A 19,668-nucleotide genomic window follows, 5' to 3' on the forward strand; every position below is an offset into this window, starting at 1 on the left:
CCTCATATTTCTCCCCTGCTCCATTGTGGGGTCCCTACCATGGGCTACAGTCTTTCATTAAACTGCTCCAGCGTGGGTCGTTTTTCCATGGGGTGCAGTTGCTCCAGAATGGCTGCCCCAGCATGGCCCCTCCACAGGCCACAGCCTCCTTCAGGCATCCACCTACCCCGGCGTGGGGTCCCTCCCATGGGCTGCAGGTGAATCTCTGCCCCTCCGTGGGCCTCCATGGGCTGCAGGGGCACAGCCTGCCTCACCATGGTCATCCTACAGGCTGCAGGGGAATTCTGGCCAGGAGCAGCATTACACCTCCCCCTCCTTCTTCACTGACCTTGGCATCTGCAGCCGTTCCTCTCAGAATAAATTCTTCACAACAGGCTGGCAGATGCCTCTCAGGTTCTCTTCACATCTCACCTCCTCTCCACTTCTTGCAGGCAGGCTGGGTTGAGTCAGGCCCAGTCAGCCGCCCAGCAGGAGGCCAGAGGGTGAGGCCTGCAAGGCCCACAAAGTTGCACCTCCCCGTCTCTGCCATTCTTCACATCTTCTTCCTTTTTTTTTTTTTTTTATTTTTCTCCTTCTTAAATACGTTATCACAGAGGTGTTATCACTGAACATTCTGCCATCAATTGGCTCAGCCTTGGCCAGCAGTGGGTCCGCCCTAGGCCCGTCCGAGTCCACTGAACAAAGGAGAAACTTTTAGCAGCTTCTTGCAGAAGCTGCCACCATAGTCCTCCCTACTAAACAAAGCCAACACATTAGTGAAATCTTGACTTCCAGCAAGAAATACAGATTCAGGTGTGGAAAAATTTTGAAAATAATTAAAATCATATTACAATTAAATCATTAAGATATTTTCAAATTGTTTTGTAAGAATGAAATTGTATTCACCCCAGTAACTGTTTTGGGGAAGAGTTTGGAATGGAATCCAAGTTTGTTGAACATTAGTTAAAGTATCTGATTGAATCCTGACTCTGTCATGTTTGTCTTTTTTATTCTGTCTCCTCTTTGAGATAACTCTTGCACTTAAACCTCCTATTTGATAAAGCCACACTTGGAACCAACATTAACTTTTGTAACCATTTCCTCCCTTTTAAATATATGTGTGTGTGTTTGTGCATATACATGTATAATTTGTGGTTGTATATCTATGTATCTCCTGGATTGCTGTGGTCATACTTACAATGTAGATACATTGAATGTTAGTCAAAACTAGACTTGTAATCAACCTCACCTACAATCCAAATTTCCAAGCTTCTAATTGTAGGCCATTGGGCCCTTTGTGGATGAACACATGGACCCAGACTGACCAACTGAACTTGATTTGAGCAGCGTGTCATTTCTGAGAGACCCGCACTTCTCCCTTTCTGTTTCTGGGAGGCAGCAGTGGTGAAGGGAAGCTGTCAGTCATCAGCTCCCTGAAGCAAGGGGAGATGTGCAGGCACATAGAGATGCTGCAGGCTGAGCTGGAAGGCAGGAGCTCACCTCCCAGTTGGGATCTGAGCAAAGCACAACACTTTTCCTTCCTCCAGATCCTGACTGTCAGGGCTGAGCACTAATGCTATTATTTGCTGTAGCCTAGCTGAAACTCTCAGAAATCAAAAGGAAAAGGCTGTGGCCACAGTCCAGTCTCAGCTGGACTCAAGTTCAGCTAGTGCATTGCTAGTTAGCTTCTGCCTGGTAGTAGGGGCTCAGGTTTCAGCTCAAGCTGTCATTTACTGCTTATTTACTCTTTATTACTGTCTTGATTTGACAGTGTAAACACAGCTTGTGTTTCTTAGATAAATGTGTTAAGAATTCACATATGATATGCAATAACCTGTCACATCAATATTTCTAACTTGTTTTGTTTCCTTTAGTATTTTTTCCTCACGTTGGTATATTCATACAAGATATTTTCAGACTTTATAGTATGAAGGAGTTTCTTTGAACAGCTTATTCCTTCAGTGCCTGAGACTTTTAAAATTCCTTCCTTTTCCGTCTAATAACTGTGCAGAAAATTTGGAACAATGTATTTTTGCTGTTGCTGATTGAGGAAGTGAAAATCCTTAGACAGTCTTGGTATAGGTCACACAATACTCATCACAGCTGTGTTGTGATATGATGTGAAAGAGAATTAGTGATATCCCCATGGAATGCTATCGGTGCTGAATTTTCACTTTAGTTGCAGTGAATTATGGGTGCTTTTAAAAAGAATATACAGTACTATTCCATTTTGAACCTATTTGTCTTGCTTCTCAAAGAGTATTAGTTATCATATAATGCAGTGTAATTAGTTTCCACTGAGGGTGACTCCAGAGTATGACTGGCAAGCATACCCTGTATGTGTAAGACTATATACAAAAGCAGCAATACCTTTCCAACAGCAGTACAAACTCTAAGTGGAATACAGTAAAGAGGTAAATCATTGAGCAAAATGCTTAGCTGCATTCAGTAAAAGTAACAATACTTTCTACCCAATCTTACTTTACCAGTAATTCTTGTAGATAATAATTTGTTTCCATCCAGCAATGGAAAAATTAAAGACAGCCTTAATGATTGGTTGGAAGGGACCTCAGGAGATCTCTACTGATCAGGACCAGATCTGAGGTCAGACCAGGTTGCGCAGAGCTTTATCCAGTTGGATCTTGAAGACCTTCAAGGATGGACCCTGCATAACCTCTCTGGGTGATCTGCTCCACTGCTGAACTGTCCTGGGGGAGCAAAATTTCCTGATCCTTTCTTGTTTCAACTTAAGTCCTTTGCCTCTTTTCCTACCCCTGTGCACCAGAGATGGCCTCCCAGAATAGGGGAAGGAATGAACCTGAACAAGAGACTAGTGGGGGGTATATAATACCATCTCCAAGGACAAAATAAGTCTATCACAGAGACCAAAAATTGGCAAAAATAAGAATTAATGAGTTCAAGCTAGAGAAAGATTGTGATTCCACATTAGAATTAGGTTTTTATTGCTAAGGAAGGTAGCACTGGCATAAAACCTTATTTGCTTGGGGCAGTTTTGGAGGTTTGTACGAGGAGCTGGAGAACCATCCATCAAGTATGACAGTCCTGTCATTGAGAGGGAGACAGATGACATGACATTTCAAGATCTCTTCCAGTTGTATTTTTTATCATTCTATGACTTTCTATTGTTAGCTCATTAATAATATATATAAATGTGTAATATTTTAAAGAAATTAGCATAGATGGTTTCAGATGAAAATGGTCACTAGACTTGGGAAGCAGAAACTGCTGTTGAAAAAGTAGTGAATGCTTAGAAACAAGTATACAATATATATTCATTTATATGTTTATGGAAAATTGCTTTAGTAGCAGTTACGTGGTGCAACTTTAGGTGTGCTTCTAAGGATTTAGGATAGAAATGCTAAAGGGAAATGAGTATTTAAAGTGAATGGCAGAAAAATCTAAACTTTTTTAGGGGTGAATGAATTCAAGGATTCAAAAAGGTAGCTGCAGAAGAATAAGGCTTTCAGAGTAACTTTGTCTTTTGTCTGTTTGTTACATGAATTACATCCTTTGATGTGAATGGAGAGTCAGTCCTAAAGGCTAGTTTACAGGCCAGCGTGTGTCTGAGCAAGCTCTCAATGCTGTACACTGTGCACAGATCAATCCAATTAAGTAATGTTTAATAGCTAAAATAATTCCAGTGTGCATAGACATATTTCAAAGACATACATGAAATAGCTGAATATATTATAAAGAAAAGTGGAATTCCTTGTCTGAACCACAGGCTTTTACAAAATTCCAGCCAACCACTTACCACATGGTCAGACAGTTAGCTTTGATGAATTTCAGACAACAATATACAGAAGACAGATGCTGTTGAGGGCTGTCTGAGATAAACAAGGTTTTTTTGGTAGTTTTTACCCAATTTGGGCCGTTATCAGCTCTGCAGAAGGTATCTTGTAACTGGTGCAGAATTTCAGAGAAGCTGACATGATTGCAACATCTCGGCTATTTAATCCAGGAAATATCTTACTTGTAAAATATGGTGTATGCTGTATAAAGGGTGATCTTTGTTTGTGTGGCTGAAAAGGAATAACAGCTCCCTTGATCAACATTTCCACTCCCCATATATTTGATCTCAATCCCAGTTTGAGGGGCTTGATTTGCCTGTGACTAGGCTTCCATATAGTTAAGCTAATAAGTCTGATATGAAGATCTAATTTTCTAACTGTTTCGTTGAAACACTTTTGCTGAGACAAGTTCTGAACATTCAAGAGTATTGGCTCTTAACCCAAACCTGGACTCTAACTTTGATTCCATCTTATTCACAAATACAAATTTTATCCTTGTTAAAGATCAAGATTGAGATTTTTACCACCACCTCCTCAGTCACCAATAACAATGTGCTATGGTTTGTCATGCAAAACTATCCTTAGTTTAAATCTTCCTGTGCAGAAGTAATTTAATAAGAAAGTAATTATCACCGGGACAATCCCATTTTCACATGGGAAAGAATGAGCTCTTTTCCAAGAACACAAGGCACTTAAACACCTTTCACTGAATATAAAAAATTAGCAATAGATTTTCTCATGCTATCATGTTCTCCTGCAAACTTATGACATAAAAAATATCTTTGGCATTTCATCAGCTGCATAGATTGGTAGAGGTAAAGCAGGGTATATGAGTAAATTGAGGGGCAAGGGACATCAATTTGTCTTAGTATTGAAAGTATTGCAAGAAAGAAATGAGCAGTATACACAATCCATGGAGAGGTGTGGTGAAAAAGCTCACTCAGCTCACTGCTAGAGGCAAAATCAAGTGCATTTATATAGCTGTCAGTCTTCAGGTAGTAAATATAGAGAAGCTATGCAGAATAATTGGATTTAAAGCAAAGCACCAGTCTTACAGCAGTGTGGTGGGTAAAACTGGAAAGCAAGCAAGTAGATCTTTGAGCTTTGGCACTTTCAAATAAAGTTTGACCACAACTTTTTCTGAACATCGTCCTTCATTGTAGGAAGAGAGACTGGTCTCCCCATTCAAGGTCTTGTTCTTGGAGATATGTGTGCTCTAAATACTATCACTGCTTTAATGGTTTTGGAAGGTTCTATGTTGATTAAGCCCTGCAGTAAAAAGGTCATTCAGTTTTACAAATGTATTTCTCTATGTACGGACAACTAAATCAATTGTGTCACACAAGTCATGTGCAAACATAAGTAACGTTCTGAGAATCTGCTCCAGTGTTTTTGTTGCAACGAACATATGGCCTCTGAAAGAAACAGTGCTATTTTGAAGTTCACTGTTTCTAAACAAATTCAGTCTTACTAGAGAAGAGTTTAAATTCTCAGCTTCATGCCTCTATCTGTCACGAAATGGCTGCACAAGAAAAACATGACTCTGCTATAACTTCTAGAAGTTAGCAGCAGCCTTTGTCATCCATTGCTACATCTGCCACAGTAAGCCTAAGAAAATCTTTAAACAATCCTCTCAGGTCACTTGCATAACTTTAAAGAACTTAAGTTAGTTCATTTTTTTTTTCTGATGAAATGAACCAGAAGTAATACCAAAAGACTTAAAAGGAGTAATTTTGTTCTTTTCTGTACCACAAAAGTGTCCTGTTTGTGTTGGCGTTAATATTTCCCACTCTGCTAGCCCTTGCCTTACCTTAATACCATTTTCACCTACCATTTTCATCTAGTCCAACCCCCCTGCAAGGAGCAGAGACATCTCCAACCAGATCAGGTTGCTCAGAGCCCCGTCCAACCTGGTGTTGAATGTTTCCAGAGATGGGGCATTAACCACCTCTCTGGGCAACGTGTTCCAGTGTTCCACCACTCTCATTGTAAACAATTTTTTGCTTCTATTTAGTCAGGATCTGCCTCCTTCTATTTTAAAACCATTACCTCTCATTCTATCACAACAGGCCCTGCTAAAGAGTTTCTCCCTGTCTTTATAAGTACCTCCTTTAGGTACTGGAAGGCCACTATAAGGTCTCCCCGGAGCCTCCTCTTCTCCAGGCTGAACAGCCCCAACTCTCTCAGCCTGTCCTCATAAGAGAGGTGCTCCAGCCCTTTTATCATCTTCATGGCCCTCCTCTGGACCTTCTCCAACTGGTCCATGTCCTTCTTATGTTGGGGGCTCCAGAACTGAACGCAGTGCTCCAGGTGGGGTCTCACCAGGGCAGAGTAGATGGGGAGAATCACCTCCCTTGACCTGCTGGCCACGCTTCTTTTGATACAGCCCAGGATGCAGTTGGCAACTTGAACTCTTCTCTCCACATTCAATCCCCCACGGCTTTCTCTCCACCATCAACTCTAAAGTTCCATATTTTCTTCTCTTTACAGAAGTCTCCGTAATCCAGTCATCCTCCAGGGGGAAGAAAATACTCTTTGCTGAATGCACCATATCTCAGCTTTCCTCTATTTGCTTTCTCTTCTAATGACCTCATCCAGACATGAGAGGGATTGGAAGCTGTGTGTGGTGGACAAGCCTAGTGAATCTCTCATGTAAACCGCTAACTTGAGCAAGGTTACCAAAACCAGAATGAGAAATGCAAATTCTTGTATCTCTAACTAGATATCTAAATAAATGACCAGATTATCAGAAGCTGTAAGCACTGGGCTGATTTCAGTAATTTGCAGGCTATTACAAGATGTTCCTACATTTTGTCATTCAATATATAAAAATTCTCAGGCAAGTCTTGGTAATGAGCTAATCCAATCTATTTTTTAATCAGTGTCCCCAGGTAAACTTGTAATATTTACTTCTACATTTAGAAAATGTCAAATTAAAACCTATCAACATACAGAATCTCTTCCCTGCACAAATCAGAGTGTAAGCATGCGTGTGTGTTTATTTATATGACTTGTAAATGCATAGAAACTGAAGTATTAATAAATTCTTAGCATTTTTAACTATGTTATAACAAAACTGAGATAGAACATTTTAAAATATTATAAAATACAAAGGATACCTATACAAATATCTATGTATGGAAATATGAATAGATAAATTCAAAGACATGCAGTGAATTGTGATCATTTTACTTGTATTTTCTCACATGCTGTTCCTTTCAGATGACACAATTTGGAGTTTGGACTTTACACAGTCTAACAGAAATTATTCTTAATTCATTTGATTTCAGTAGATATGAGGACCTCTTGAGTGATCATTGGCATCAGTTCCTCTCTCTTGATTTACTTTGAATATTTAATTTGGTAAATCAATAATTAGGCTTAAACAAAAATTAGGCTTAAACAAAATCACAAAGAACAGGATGGATTTCCTGAAGGGGAAACTCTCCCTCTGATTTAATTGCAAACATAAACCAAACCAAAATAGCTCCCTTTCCACCAATCTATAAGCTAGGCATATAATATATAAGTACACAAATACATTCACTTAGTTGTGTATTTGTAAAACTCATGCCAACAACAGACCACATATCCAAGCTAATTTCTTAATGTCGCTGATGCTGATTTCATTTCCGATTATTAAAATAGTCATTATTTTACCCTGTTTGACTCTCATTTATAGGATAGTAGGAAGGCAATAAGAAGTTCACTGCAGTCTTCTCCTGTTGATTTTCAACAAAATTACTAGATAAGAGGTAGTTTTGCAATAGTATAAAAAAAAATGCAGCATCAGACATCTTTCACTCACGTTCTATTTAATCACAGTATTTTCCCAGTCTGATAATTAGTGCTTAGATTACTGTCATATACTCTACGAAATAGCGGTCTTTCCCATCATAGCAAACAGAAATGGGGTCCAGTAAAGGTATAAACTTGGTTTTTGCTTACTTTGTAAGTCATAGCCATAGAAGTTTAGTCGTAAAAGGTGACTTTTATAATAAGTATAGTGCTAATTTACAATCAGAAAGTAACTGAATATTATTTATGCTGCAAAAAGCGCGATTAATGATTTTATGTTTTAACTGTATTTTTTTTCACTCAATGAAGATAGATTATGTTCATGTTGTGCTCTGTGCCTCTGTGGGATTTGATTTTGGCAAATTGTCAGAGTCATAATCCTGACATGATCCTAAATCAGGAATGATTACTGGGAGTTGGGTGTCATCAGACCAGCTACTGTAAACAAGAATAACTCTAAACTGGATTTCACACATCATCTGTGGTTTATGAAATTGCATTCTAAGTGTAAGATAATTATCTTCTACATTGGACAAGATATAACATTTAGAGTTGTTAATTTGGGGTTTAGGTTTGCTTCTCTTTGTTACCTTAATTAGTGCCACCAATTATTTTCTTCATTAGTACTGCTGGAAAATTGATATAATGTTAATGCCGTAATGAAAGTTTGAGAAGTTTGTTTTCTATTAATATCTACCTATGGTAACATGGCATTAACTAGAAAGTGACCCTGATTGACTTAGTTCTTACTACACAGCTGCTGTGTTTCAAGGGCAACAACTTCATAAGGAACTACTGCCTGCAGTCCCTGCCGAGTTAACACAGCGATGATTCCTCAGATTGTTTTGTCCCAAGGTTTTTGAGTGATTTTCCATTTAATCAATAGTGAATCGCTAAATTTCATTATTAAAATTACATCGCTGCTAGATAGTTTACTTGGCACCCATGAAACATGGAAAACTACAACCAAAACTGCCTGAAGTAAAATAGAGTACAGCCTCCAGGTTGAGTGTGTGTTTAGGCAAAAACAGCTGTAGAAAGGAAGTTACTATAGAGGAATGCTTTTGTTTAGATTAAATTAGCTTTGAATTTGAAAGATGGCAAATTTCTGCAGTGGAAATCAGGTTAAATTCAGGAGACCTTACCTGTGAATAACACGAGTTTGAAAGATCTTGTGAAAAGTCAGGGAAATGGACAAGATTCACTTCGCTTCTAGTCCTGAAATCTTCCAGTTCCTGGAATTTACCAGCTTGAGTATATTTCGATTTTATGCTCTCTGCTCTTTTTCCAACCATTTTCCTCTTTTCCCCAGAGTGTGGAACTACCCCTGTAAGCACTGTGCTCCACAGAAAGAGCAATAGCTTTTGTCTGGAAGTATAAAAAGCATGCATTTTGTTAAGAGATTATATTTGTCAGAGGTTGACTTCCTGATGTTGAGGGAGCTGGGGCTGTTCAGCCTGGAGAAGGGAAGGCTCTGAGGAGACCTTATAGCGGCCTTCAAGTACCTAAAGGGGGCCTACAGGAAAGACCGGGAGAAACTCTTCAGGAGGGCCTGTTGTGATAGGATGAGAGCTAATGGTTTTAAAATAGAGGGAAGTAGATTTAGACTGGACATAAGGAAATAATTTTTTGCAATGAGTATGGTGGAACACTGGCACAGGTTGCCCAGAGAGCTGGTAGATTCCCCATTCCTTAGAGAAAGATAAAATTCTTAGGTATTTCTCAAAGTTTTTGAATGGTACAGTGCAATGTAGAAGGATAAAAATTACACCTCTGATATATACATCTGCTAGTAAAAATCAACAGATAATTCCAAAATATAATATTTTGCATTATTCTTAGCATTTGTTTTTCCTGCCCTGATAAGACAAAATGAGTGTATTAAATGCAAACTTAACTAGTGTTGTACACCTTGACTGATTTATTATATTTCAGAGTGGGTTAAAATCATCAGAATCTTTTGATAATATAGCTATAAAAGTTGCAAACTTAAAAAAAAAAGGAGAGATACCTTTTAGAAATACTCTGACTAACGCTACCTTTGTGCAGTGTTTGTTGTCTTTCTGTCAAACGTTCAAAATGAAAAATACAACATTATGCACAAAGAACATTATATTCAGAAATTGCCAGATGTTCTAAATGCAGAGTGCTATAGAAACATCGTATTAATAAACAACCTCCTTTTGTAAATGCAGGCACAAAGCTGCATGGTAGTAAAAAGACAAACAAGCACTTGTAGATTTGGAGTACATGGGGAGGAAAAAATAGTGTTATTCTTTTCAATGACAATATAAGCTCCAAAATGACAAAGGTATCTTAAAAAGTAGCTGAATCTCATCTGTAACTATGTCCTCCAAAATGTTTTCCTTTTGTTGGCATTGTGTCCTGATTACAGCAACAGGGCCTGTGAACTGTTTTCTTTGTAAAAACATTTGGATTTATTTTAATATGACCTTAACTTCAGGGTTTTAATACTTAATTTAGGAGTAATTCAAACATTTGTAATTCTGGGAACAGCTACAATGCTTTCTGTTCTAAACATATGAATACATTAAAATTTAACTAGCTCCTTTATCACACCAGTGAGGATACAAATTAAAAGAAATATTGGTTTTTCCAGTTCATGACCTAAAGCATTTCCTCCTTATGTGGAGATATGTTAAAAATAAAATTTCCAGGCAAATAACATCTCAAGTTTGACCTACTGTGTAAGTTTGTGATAGATGCCTGAATTGCCCAATGCAAATGCCTAAAGGCAGAAATTAAGGTTGTAAGGGTAGTCTTTGACCAGGCACATTCTTAAGCCTGAGTTTTACCTTCATAACGGTAAAGGTAGGATTTTTATGTAATTCTATAAATGTCATTTATATTATGGTGTGATAATTTGGAAGGTAATCTCAGAGGAAAAATCTGAGAGACTGCATGCAAAGGAAATACTGTGTTTTCAAAAGAAAACAAATGAATTGCTAATATCTTGCTGGCTTTAGGTCATATCACACTTCAGTAATAAAATCTCAGATGGGAGATACAAAAAAGACGAAGCTCTTGGAAATGTATTAGATAGTATCAAGACTAAAACTGTCTAAATGTAAATTAATCTTATAATAATTTTTTAATATGTTGTATTGAATTTCCAACTAAAAATTAGTCTTTTTTATTTGTGCATGTTAAATTTTTGGTTAAATGCTTAGGCTTGCATGTACATAATTTAATAGCACCCTAGCCAAACAGAAGGTGGTTATTGTTTTATTCAGTAAATTGTAAAAGTAGAACTTACAGTTAAAATGTTAAAACCTCTCATTACAAGCTTGATGTCTATAGCAGTCAGAACCACAAACCACCGCTAGAACTTTTTACAAGGGCATGTAGTGATAGGACAAGGGGTAACGGCTTTAAACTGAAAGAGGGTAGATTTAGATTTAGCCTATATATAAGGAAGAAATTCTTCACTATGAAGGTGATGAGGCACTGGAACAGGTGGCCCAGAAAAGTTGTGGATTACTCCATCATTAGAAGTGCTCAAGGACAGGTTGGATGGGGCTTTGAGCAACCTGATCTATCTGCAAGTGTCCCTGCTCAGGGTATGGGGGGGTTGGAACTAGATGATCTTTAAGGTCCCTTGCAACCCAAACCATTCTATGATTCTATGACTTCTGAACAGAAGAACAGCTAAATTTCACACTGATAATATTATTGTTTTCTGAAAGAGATGTTTGCCTGCAAAGCCAGCCTATTGTGTCAAGCCTAAATATCACTTAGAGCAGTATTTTGCCACTGCTTCACTTCAGCAGATCCTTCTCCAGCATTCTCAATCTACTATATGCAGACCAAGTTTATACGTTTTTAGCAGGATAAGTCAAACAATTTGCTTGGGGAAAAGTCTTTTTTTTTTTTTTTTGTCTTCATGTAAAATGAATGTTATCTCTATAGTCTGAAAAAAACCCACAAAATGAAAAAAAAACCACAAACCAAAAAAAACTAAAACACTCCACCCAGTCACCACCACTCATTTTGTTGTGATGTGGTAATTAACTTTTGGATTTTAATTCAAGTATAAATTTTAGCTTGATTAGCCTTTCTAGTGCTGTATTTCCAACTGATAGAAATGAATACACAGTTAGGGGATTGTATAGGAGGCTAGTTTTGGTAGCAGCACTGGCCCCCTCTGGATGCGTAAACTGGCTTCAATCTCACCCACTATGGCAAGCATAGCCCCATGCCACAAAGGAGATCATGATTCCTTTGTTATCAGACCCTTATTTGCTCCATTGGGCTTTCTGCACCCATGCAGATTAGATGAAATAACTGTTCTGACATTTGCAAACTTCAGATACCACTTTGACATCAGTTAAAATGAAGATGCATGGAGCTTCAGTCAACCATTTGGGACATTGTGTTTTCAGTTTGAAAGAAAGTGAAACTTAACCTATTTCACTGATTGCTGTGTTGTTTTGAGGTAATATTCTCTCAGGGTCATTCTATATTTAGTTCAGGTTCATCAGGAGGTCCTGCAAATTCATCAGCTTTTTCAGCAAACCAATCCAAAGTATTATGTTGTAATAAAAAATGAAATACACAGTTTTCCTGGGTTTGGCCTTTGCTATGAATGTTGTTCATTAACTCTGCTATGTACTGACAGATTTGTATTTGTGCTTTTCTAAGATTTAGTTAACTAACCTTCGATCACCTCTGTCTTCACATTAAGATCATGTAGACCACGTTTTATAAGACTATTTTATTTATGCAGTTCCTTTAATTCTAGCAGAAATAATTTAATTCATGTTTTGCAATGTCGTTGAAGCAGTCTATAAAAAAACGCTAATAGAATCCTAACTAACTAGACAAGTTGCTGTGTAGTATAAAGATTTTAATGACTATCAAAAAAGGCTGATTTGGGCATTTATATTACCTATTTGTTCTACACCATGAAGTAATTATAATGCCTTTGTTTCCATTTCTTGAGAAGGACTTATAAAAATATTAAAGTGAGTTAATGAATTTCCTATTTTTAAATTTCCTATTGGGGAAATCCATACAGGAACCAGTGGGGGTTTTCATATTCCTGAATTTATAGGCAGGCTAGTTGGCTAACTTTTGTGTTAACTCTCTATATAAAAAGGAAAGAGAGGGAGGAACTCTGAGAGCATTATTTAGTCCATCTAACTGAAGATCTTGCTTTGAGTTGCTCTTTTGAGGATCTTCTCCATCTCCGTTTCCTGTAAATAGAGTACAGGGAAATAGACGGCATAAAGTAGGTGTTTAAGGTTGTGATGTGAGTACCCCTCATCCTTCTGTCTTTCCAGTTAGTAGATCTACCATGCTGTGTTTACTATAATGTTAATGTAACTCATGTATATCAAGAATTTCCAACTAAGACAGAAATCTCTGCCAAGAATTGACAAAACATAGTTATATTTATGAGTTCCACAAGGAAAAGCAGTTGTGATTATCCTCAGCTGGAAAATGGCTTCTTTGAACTTCCTTCTCTCCCATTTCAATCACAACCTTCATCATTTGTATTTGTACAATCAAATTAATTAACTCGGGGTGACTATTTAGAGAACTGTTTAGAATCAGTAGCTCTTTAAAGAGTATATGTATCGAGGAAATGGTAGTGATGCATTTGTACCAAAAAATTGTGCTTTTTAAAAAATTTGCTTGCTATAATGGATGCATATTAAATATTAATATAAAATGTTTTCCCAGCAGTAAGTCAATGCTCAGTGAATTGATTGCACAAAACAGTATTTTTCCCAAATAAGAAGTTATTCAATGTACTTTCATGCAAAATTAAGAAACAGAGCTTTCTTAATTTAAGCTTATTCTTTCCAAGCAATGTCAGTTCAGATTTATCAATTGTATGTTCTGTTCCTTAGGAAATAACAGAAGATCGAGATCGATCACGACTGGATTCAATGGTGCTGTTAATTATGAAACTGGACCAGCTTGATCAGGATATTGAAAATGCTCTCAGTGCAGGCTCTTCCCCATCCAGCACCCCAACATACAAGCGGAGACATATACCCGTAAGCCAGTTTGCTTAATCTTTCGTATTATTCTAAGTAGAATCTGGTTTTACTTCACCTTTTTTTTTTTCTTTCAGTCCTCACATTTATCAGCTCCTTAGTTTCAGAACTGAAGACCTTCTCGTAAAGAAATTGTCTTGTATTTTTCTTTGTGTGTATGTATGTTTTGAAGGCAGTAATATTGGCATCAATTATTTCCTTTTGGCATCATTTCATAAATGAGAGCTTCAGAGCTCCCAGGTGAACGAAAGGGAGATCAACAAGATTCAGGAAATGTCTGGGTCTCTATCACTTACTGTAAATGTAGAGTCAGCACAAAGTCACCATCACACCAGTCTCACATATGACAAACAAACGTATTTAATGTCACTTGACATTAAATAGTTAGAACTGAAAGTATGAGCTACAGGTCTTGTTTTTCTGCTAGTGGGAGGGTCCGTGAAATTTTTGACAGAGGCACACTTACAAAATCTTCTGTCATTCAAATTATATCCTGGACAGAACTGTGCACTTCAATTATTTAAATTTATTTAATCATTTTATTCATTTAAATGCAAGAGTGTCTTGCTGAGAGTAGTCCAAAGGGAGATTAGACAGCTCACAAACATGATTGATGCAGGGTTTTTCCCTGAAAAATGTTTACACGTGTAACTGTGAAGAATATGAAATGGCTGACCCAAGGTGTTCTCATGCAAGCTTCCTGTTAATTTTACCCACATGTGCTGCAGCTGTTTTGCAATTTAAGAAACCTGAGAAATACTGCCCCAAGTTCTCTAGGCTAACATTCAGGTCATTTATTTTTGTTAGTGCTATTTTCTTTTAAATAATGAGGGAATTTTCCTATTAAAGACAGATTTCATTATTGCTATCTAGTCAAGTGAGTGGTCTGTAGGTGAGAAAAGCTGTATTTAAATTTGAGTGGGTTTACTCAGCTTAAGATTATATGATATATCATTTTTAAAGGGCACAACATGATTACATTTTTAATAGTTAAACATTTTCCCCCTCAATATCCAAGTTCTCACTGTATGTCCTTGAGCACTAACGAAGAGGAAAGCTGAAATACAACACTAACATCTGTTCTCCATATCTCGCCAATGCGTGCCAGTGTTTTAGCTAATTTCTTACAGCAATAAAGAGAGTTGGGACAATCTGTATAAGTAAGCCTGCATGATAATCAGAGGTGATATCTCCTTCCATGCTGTGAAGCAGCTCTCCAGAAGGACAGCTTGTGTCAGACATGGTATATATACTATTTAGATACACTGATTTTCTAGGAATTTTTTAGCCTTTGAGTATTACGAATCAGAAGATTAAAATATTTGGTTTTCAGGGCATTTGTGCATTGTGTTGTCACATGTTGATTTTATAGTAACAAAGCATTTGAATGGGATGCAGAAGCGTGGGTAGTGGGGCAAGGAGCATGGTTCTGCACTGTGGTAGCATGGTTCTGCTAAGCAAGAGCCTCTAAGAGCAGCGGTACCCAAGCTGACTTCTACAGAGAACTTTCCATAGCTCTGCTGCTTTCCCAATGCTTCCCATTGCAGAGGACTCACTGGCAGGAAATACCTGACACAAATGCGTGGTCCTACCTAGAGTGCTGCTTTGTCTCTGATTTCTAACCCTTTTCAGAAAACAGCATGCTTGCATACCTGATGTTGAGGCACCTGTCTAATTGGCAGCTTCAGTTTGCCAGACCAGAGACTTAACTGATATCAGTGAATCAAAGGGTTGCCATTTCTTTCCAGTTCAGGAGCAGAACCCCTTACATGCCTCTGCCTCATAGTGTAGGAACTTGGTATTAGGAAACTGAGGCTTTGTCTGCACAGAGTTGGCTGGGGTTAACAGTTCATATTTTTTTTCTGTGTACTGTGTAGCTGTATTCACACAGGCTGCACCTCAGCTAATAATCCTGACAGTATATGGCTGGTTCTACACATATCCGCCTCTTTGCCAGATATGTGTCACAATTTATCTGCAAGCAGTGTAATCCTCTGCCCTCACTCTACGCAGTAAATCAACCATGTGCTATATTTTTACTTCCTCAAAAATAAAACATGCTATATTTCTTCTTCTTTTTATTCTCAAAAAAAAAAAGGAATGTAATCAGTGTCATTAAAAGTAAGAGCTTTTAACCAGAAATAGCATTTGGCTGATAAGTGTCTGCTGATTCCAAAAAACTAGGGAGCTGTACCTCTGAATTGTATAAACTGCTGGATGGTGATGTCATTTCAGCTGTGTAACGGTTTACAGATGTTCACTGAGTTTGCAATGCTGCCGGAGACAGAAGGTGGGAGCACACAGGAAATACTGAACATCAGAGAAAAATGTCAGACTTCTGCAACCCCAAACTGATTTTTCTTACCTTACATTCTAACATTCAGGGGAATTATAGCTTTGATGTTAGTGGTGATTTATAATTTCAGAACAGCAGCTAATGCAAACCACCACATTGAAAAGAACAGCAAGGGAATGTGTAGGTAATGGAAAAGAATAAGGTCAAATACTCCTGTACAGATAATTAAGCATATATATTTGAGTGAGCTTATCTAAATACTTCCATTATTTAGAATAACTAGATTTTTATTTCATATTCACATTTAATAAAGAGGCTTGCAACATTTTTTTTTTTACAGGATGTTGAATCTGGTTCTGAAAGTGGAGTGGATGTTGCTTCAGTAAGTCACTCGCAAACAAACTTGTCTCCTAACATACATGTTCCGGACCTAGCATCTCCCTGTTCGGTAGCCAGCTCTGGAGCTAAACCAAAGGCTGGGGTGAGTACAAAGATTACATTTTCTTAACGTCATTCGTGATATCAGTTTGGAAGTGAAATAAAGATATTTTATACTGCTCACTGCATGAATTGTAGGCAGTGTGTGTGACAAAAAAAAAAAAGGTCTAATAATGCAGGTTGTCTCCAGGTGCCATTTGAATGGCAAACAATCCTAGAAGTTTCACATTTAGAAACACACTATTATCAGCTAATGATTATAATAAAGTGAGTTTTAATGTGAGAAAATAAAGCAATGGCACTATTCCATTTTGCTTTGAAAGATAAGATTTCCTGAAATCACTTGGAACATTTCCTAAATCTCATGGAGGACGCAGCCAGAGAAACAGACAGTTAAATCATGTAGCCTGATTTGTGATGCCCAAACCCAGTCACCCCTAGTCCTCTTGAGAGGTTAAACTGTTGTGTAGTATGAGCAGAAGTATTACCCTACTGAAGGGAGAATGTCCTTCTAAGGACAAATTTGGCAAGTGGTTTCATACCCTGAGGATCGGAGGGAAGCCACTGAGCAGACAGACCCCTTCCTGCAGGTGCCAGTGCACACAGGCGGTGAGGAAGGGCAGGTCTGAGAGCTCACATATGGCAAGGAGTCTCCTGTATCCATTCATAGATACGCACAGCAATCAGGAGCATGATCCTTTATTTTGATGTTGTCCATCTACTGAAGAATCCTTCTTCATAATTCTCCAGCCATCAGCATGTGCAGAAAAAAGTGGAAATCCTAGAAACTCCTGACATATTTTCTGTCCTCTCTTGTCCTTGCTGTTTCCACTCCCTCATGAAGCAGAGAAGTCTAGGCTCTTCTCAACTTTGCCCAGGTTGAAAAGTCTTAGCGTAACCCTGTCTCCATCTGTTCATGAATTCAGCCGCTGCTGCTAACCAGGCCAGCAGAAAATCTGGGATAAAATATTAAAATATAAAGTGTGGTTAGCATAAATATATATGTTTATAACAAGTTTATAAAAAGTAAAATAGAGGCCAACTGTCACTGCTGTAATAGCAAGTTAACTAATGCCTTCGATTGAGGCAGTAACAAAAGTTCTAATAAACATTTACATTTAGGATTGTTCACTTGTACAAAAATAAATTCACTTGTAATTTATCATCAGTGCATAACTATAGCAAATGGAGAGCTCTGCACTCTGTCATTGAGTACAGTGCAACACAAATTCTCAAATAAGTACATATGTTATGCTAGAAGGCGGTATCCCATTTTACCAGATCCTGAGAAGAGCACAGACACTCTCTAAGGTATTAAGTATCCCTTTTAAATTTAGGTTTTTCTTGGGGAACTCTTCACATCTAGCTTCGCAGAAGTGTCGGTCATCTCCTTTGGAGTTACATATTATGTGTTAATTCACATTTAGTAGGTATTTATTTCTCTTTTACTGTGATAGGTATATCATTCTGAACATGTCTGTCAATATTGCTTTATTATATAGATTTTAATGGATATGATTTTGGAGAGATTTTTTTTTCACTTTGTAGAGTAACCATGAGTATTCAAAATAATCTCTGCTGATGTGTGGGTTGTAGAGCTACAATCCTAAGTCACCTTTTGTTAGTCTTTTTGACAAGTGAAGCTAAATTTCTTCCAAACTCAATTCTCTCTCCTGAAGTTTTGCATGCTGAAACTTACCACACTCTATAGTGGGATTTGGGGGCGGGCTTTTTTTAGTAAGTATGTTCAGATAGAGACCATATTTCCATTTTTGTCATAGCAGGTTTGATCAGGACAAAAATGTGCATCATTTTTAACTGTGTATCCTTGTGATCCACAAGCTCAGTGCTAACGTGTGCTGAGGCTTCAGCAGTTCAAAACTTCAACTGCCACCCTACCTGCAGTCAAACTTTATTTGAAAGTATGTATTTTCTTGGAACACACTAGGAGAAAATAAGCCTTAGTTCTCACTCTTTAGCCCTGTTGTTCATCTGGTCTGCATGGCTAGATAGTCTGCTGCTAGGTGCTTGACTGCAAATCCATACTAGTAGAAAAGATGTTCCCTTACTTTTCATGTCATGTTTAGCATTGGACTCTACTCAGAGTGAATTTTTAAAAAGGGTATATTGAATGGCATCTCCTTGAAACATTGCCCAGAACAGACATCAGAGATGTCTCTGTACAGATTATTTCCACATAGACATCACCTGTGAAAATCCTCAAGGTGTGGTGTTCTATCTTCAAGGGAGACTTTTGTCATAGTTTCTTTTTTTTTTTTTTTTTGTAAGAGTAGCTGGTGTAGGAATAGTTTTATTCTTCATTGGAAAATCAGTGAGCTACTTTTTAATGGTAATGGCCTGTTTCAACAATTTTACTTCCTTTTGGTGTTTGCAACTGCAAATCTTCAAGGATCCCAGATGCTTAGTCTCCAAGGACAACTTATTTTGTTGAATTTGTTAATAATATGTAAACAAGAGTATAACTGCAATTAGTTACATTATAGAATGATACATGGTATTTTTAAAATAAATTATGGCAAACTGTTGACTGCATCAAAAACAGACTGTACAATTAAAACACGACATCATGTGCAGACTCGGGATGTGGGAATAATAAGGCAGGGAGATAGGAGTTCAAATCTAGTCCCTGATAAAGAACTTGGAAAAGATATTTACACAAGACCTTATCTTATGGATAGAAAATTTGTGTATAGACAAACTATGTCCATTCAAGTTAATTCAACTTCATATGGATTTAAAGTAAAATCAAATATCTGACAATGTCACAATGTGCTGGAATATCCATAAGCAGAATTTGATTTGATAATCCTAGTGAAAAAAATTCACTTATTGGTTTATGGAAAAGCAGGACATTTAAAATTTTCATGGGCAGATTTTAGGAAAAGTTAAACAAGCTTTTCAGTAGCAGAGGTATTCAGAATTGTATTTAAAATTCAGTATTTAGTATCATTTTCTTTGCAAATTAATAGTAGATATTCCTTTCAAGAAAATTAGGGGAGTGTGCATATTTACATACAAAAGTTATTTAACATTTCACAAAAAATCGCTTATGGATAGTCAAACCTGTTCTTGTTAGTGTGAACGCGTGTGCACAGTACACGTATATATAAACATATGGATGCATGCATGCGCACATAGAATGCTTCTTACTGAATGCAGGCATGACAAGGAGGAACAGGATTCTCCCCAGAGCATTGTAGAAAGTTATTTCTCTAGAAAGGTTTTTCTCTGATTCTGCAGAGTGGAGCATGAAAGCCTGTGATATTCAGATGTACATGGTATGTTGGGTTTATGAGAA

The 19,668-nt window shown here is 37.5% G+C and overlaps 1 protein-coding gene across 1 annotated transcript in view; it reads left to right on the plus strand.

Moving 5' to 3' along the window:
- DLC1 (DLC1 Rho GTPase activating protein) overlaps positions 1-19,668 on the plus strand; it is a 236,805-nt gene that overhangs the window by 42,179 nt on the left and 174,958 nt on the right. The window contains exons 3-4 of the mRNA XM_086746475.1: positions 13,466-13,615; positions 16,252-16,392. Coding sequence (XP_086602601.1) covers positions 13,466-13,615; positions 16,252-16,392 — 291 coding nt within the window. The remainder of the gene's footprint in view (positions 1-13,465; positions 13,616-16,251; positions 16,393-19,668) is intronic.

Source organism: Chlamydotis macqueenii, chromosome 4 (assembly GCF_036417535.1).
Source record: "Chlamydotis macqueenii isolate bChlMac1 chromosome 4, bChlMac1.mat, whole genome shotgun sequence".
Lineage (NCBI taxonomy): Eukaryota > Metazoa > Chordata > Aves > Otidiformes > Otididae > Chlamydotis > Chlamydotis macqueenii.